This window comes from Pelodiscus sinensis, chromosome 1 (genome assembly GCF_049634645.1).
Source record: "Pelodiscus sinensis isolate JC-2024 chromosome 1, ASM4963464v1, whole genome shotgun sequence".
NCBI lineage: Eukaryota > Metazoa > Chordata > Testudines > Trionychidae > Pelodiscus > Pelodiscus sinensis.
Window position 1 is genome coordinate 331,076,059 of NC_134711.1, and position 3,127 is coordinate 331,079,185.

The following is a 3,127-nucleotide window of genomic DNA, read 5'->3' on the forward strand; positions in this document are numbered from 1 at the left end:
ACGTGTCTGTGTCTGTGTGTGCGTGTCTATGTGCGTGTGTCCGTGTCTGTGTGTCTGTGTGTGTACGTGTGTATGTGTGTGTGTGTGTACGTGTGTGTGTGTGTCTATGTGTGTGTGTGTGTCTGTGTGTGTACGTGTCTGTGTCTGTGTGTGTGTGCATGTCTGTGTGTGTGTGTCTGTGCATGTACGTGTCTGTGTCTGTGTGTGTGCGTGTCTATGTGCGTGTGTCCGTGTCTGTGTGTTTGTGTGTGTGTGTGACACTCTTGCTTAGTGCTTGCAGGTCTGTTTGCCACCTGGCCCTGGGGGTTTGTGAGCCTTCCGGAGACCCCCCCCCGCCCTGCCAGTCGAAGAGAACAAAGCTCCCCAAGCCCCTGGCCCCCCCTGCCCAACACACAGACACAGACACTCCGGGAGACTTCAGCAGAAGGTGTTTATTGGGTTGTCACAGCCTGTCGCTGCCCGAGGCGGTTCCCGGGGCGCAGAAGGAAGCTGGGATCTTCTGCTGAGCGGTCCGTCTTGCTGACTCAGTGGTACCTGAGGGCCAGCGCGTGGGCCACTGCGGCGACCAGCTTGTGCCAGGCGGCCTGGCAGGCGGGGGTGAAATCCTTCCCGAAGTGGGCAGCCAGGACGATGACCAAAACGTTGCCCAGGAGCTGCGGGGGAGAAGGAAAGAGAACAGGCCCCCCCGGTCAGCAAAACTCCTGCCTCTCCCTGTTCGGGGGGGAGGTCTGGCTTGGGGAGCCCGCCAGCTCTTCTCGGGGCCCTACATCTTGCGAGAGCCTGGGCGGGTCTCCCCCCCGTAACCTAAACTCCCCCCCATAACCTAAACTCCCCCCCGTCTCTCCCCCAGTAAAGAACATTAATCCGGTAGAGTCGGGGCCCATATAGAGAATATGGCCTGATCCGTTTTGCCTCCCAGCGTGATGGTCCAGTACCGCCCTGGGGGCTCCGCTGGCCCAAACAGCCCCCCATTATTGCTGGGAGGTGGGGCTTTGTTCTGCCCGAGACCAAAGGGTGCCTGAAAATGGGCTTCGCCCCAGAAAGCTCCTGCGTTTTCTCTTCCCTACATCCCGTTTTTCCTTTCCTCCTGGGACTCTCCTGTCCTGCCCGTTGGGTCTCCTCCCGGCTGATGGTTCCTCGCCAGTCATCCCCGGCTCACCCCGAGGCGCCCATGGCTGCTTTCACCCTCCGGTCGCCTGTCCACACCCCGAAGTGCACTTTGACGCCCCCCCACCACCCTTTCCCTGCTGCTCCATGTCCCCCCCGTTTCCCTTCTCACCCTTCAGTTCTTCGTGGTTTCCTCCCCCAGCCCGGGAGCCTCGTGACTCACCCGACGCGCGGAAGGAGATGCCATAAACCCGGGGCCGTGCAGAGCGTGGGGAGAGGCCACGGATCTTGCACCCACCCAGCACAGTCGGGACTTCCCTTCCCACCGGCCTGCCCCGGGACACCTCCCTCCGTTTCCCCACGCACAACGTGCCCCTGCCGACCGAGTCCCTCTCGAGTTTGGCCCCCTCCCGCAGGGGGCGTGCGCAGGCTGGCGACAGGGGCCCAGAATTCCCCCCGCCCGTCGCGCTCACCTTGAAATTCTCAGGGTCCACGTGGAGCTTCTCGCAGTGCAGCTCACTCAGGTGGGCGAAGGTTTCCTTGATGTGGTCCAGGTCCTTCACGGCGTTCCCGAAGGAGGTCAGCACCTTCTTGCCGTGCTCGAGGACTTTGGGGTTGTGCTGGATGGCTTGGGGGTTCGAGAGGTTCCCGAAGGTGGAGAAAAACCTCTGCGTCCAGGGGTAGACGATCATCATCCTAGAGATAGGGGGGCACAAGCAGAGAGACACACCCGGGGTGAACGCGGGAGCAGGCACCTCTCCGGCCGCGGGGGGCCGAGGCGGGGGGGGCTGAGCCTACCTGGCCAGGGCTTCGCCCCCGCATTCGGCCACATTGACCTTGGCCCACAGGCTGGTGATCATCTGCTTCTCCTCGGGCGTCCAGTGCACCATGGTGGCAGGCGTGGGTGTGCTCGGCGCGTCAGCTGCGTGAGAAACCCGTAGCTGAGCCGGGGTCCCCCGGGGGACTTTTATACCCTCCCCGCAGCTCCTCCTAGTCTTAGCCCATGGGGCCATTGGATGGGCCCTGGGCCAACGCTGCCGGGGCAACCTGGGGGCGGAGCAGGGTGTGGTCTCCGGGGCAAAATGCCAGGGCAATGCAACGGGAGAGCTCCGTCCTCCCAGCTACAGCCAGGCTGCTGCCAAGGAGAGGTCCTGTCCGGGACGCCAGCATGGCCTCCCTCTTGCCTCCTCACCATGGCAACATGGCCACCGCGGGCCGGCCAGCGCGCCCGGCAAAGGCGGGATGGAAACGTTTGCTTTACCCCTTGGCTTGAACCAGCGCCGGGCATGGCTTGGTCTCTGATTATTAGCACTAGTCCTCAGAGGAGTTACGATTTATTCCAGGTGTCCCAAGAAAGCTTGGCCCCAGGGCCTGGACACGCCCGGCAGCCCCTCCCTCGGAGAAGCAAGGACAGAGCTAGGCAGGGAAGATTGGGAGTGCAGGTCCTAGCGATGGAGACACTCAGTATTTGAATCGTGTTAGCTGGCAGAGCTGCTCGCTATCCTGAGGGGCATGATAGCAGCTTGCAAGCACCTAAAAGGGTGTCACAGGGAGGAGGAGGGGGACATGATTCTCTTGGGCCTCTGAGGACAGGACTAGAAGCAATGGGCTTAAACTGCAGCAAGGGAGGTTTAGGTTGGACATTAGGAAAAAGTTCCTAACTGTCAGGGTGGTCAAACACTGGAATAAATTGCCCAGGGAGGTTGTGGAATCCCCATCGCTGGAGATATTTCAGAGCAGGTTGGACAGACACCTGTCAGGGTGGTCTAGATGGTGCTTGGTCCTGCCGTGAGGTGTTTGCTCGGGTAAGACATTGTATATCAGTGATATCTCTCTTATGCTGGAGCAACGAGGAGTCCTGTGGCACCTTAGAGACTAACAGAGGGTCTGTCTACACTACAGCACTAATCTGAACTAACTTAATTCGAATTAGTTAATTCGAACTAAGCTAATTTGAACTAGCGTATCTAGACCTAAAAACTAGTTCGAATTAGCGTTTTGCTAATTCGAACTAGCATGT

General features: G+C 59.8%; 1 protein-coding gene across 1 annotated transcript; it reads right to left on the reverse strand.

Annotated features, from left to right (window-relative positions):
* Positions 1–411: 411 nt before the first annotated feature.
* LOC142818157 (hemoglobin subunit beta-like) lies at positions 412–2,064 on the reverse strand. Its single transcript, XM_006130980.4, has 3 exons — positions 1,906–2,064; positions 1,581–1,803; positions 412–653 (listed from the first exon to the last, which is right to left on the reverse strand). Exons 1-3 carry the CDS (start codon positions 1,995–1,997, stop codon positions 525–527), a joined length of 444 nt encoding a protein of 147 aa, XP_006131042.2. The 5' UTR covers positions 1,998–2,064; the 3' UTR covers positions 412–524.
* Between the last annotated feature and the right edge of the window lie 1,063 nt (positions 2,065–3,127).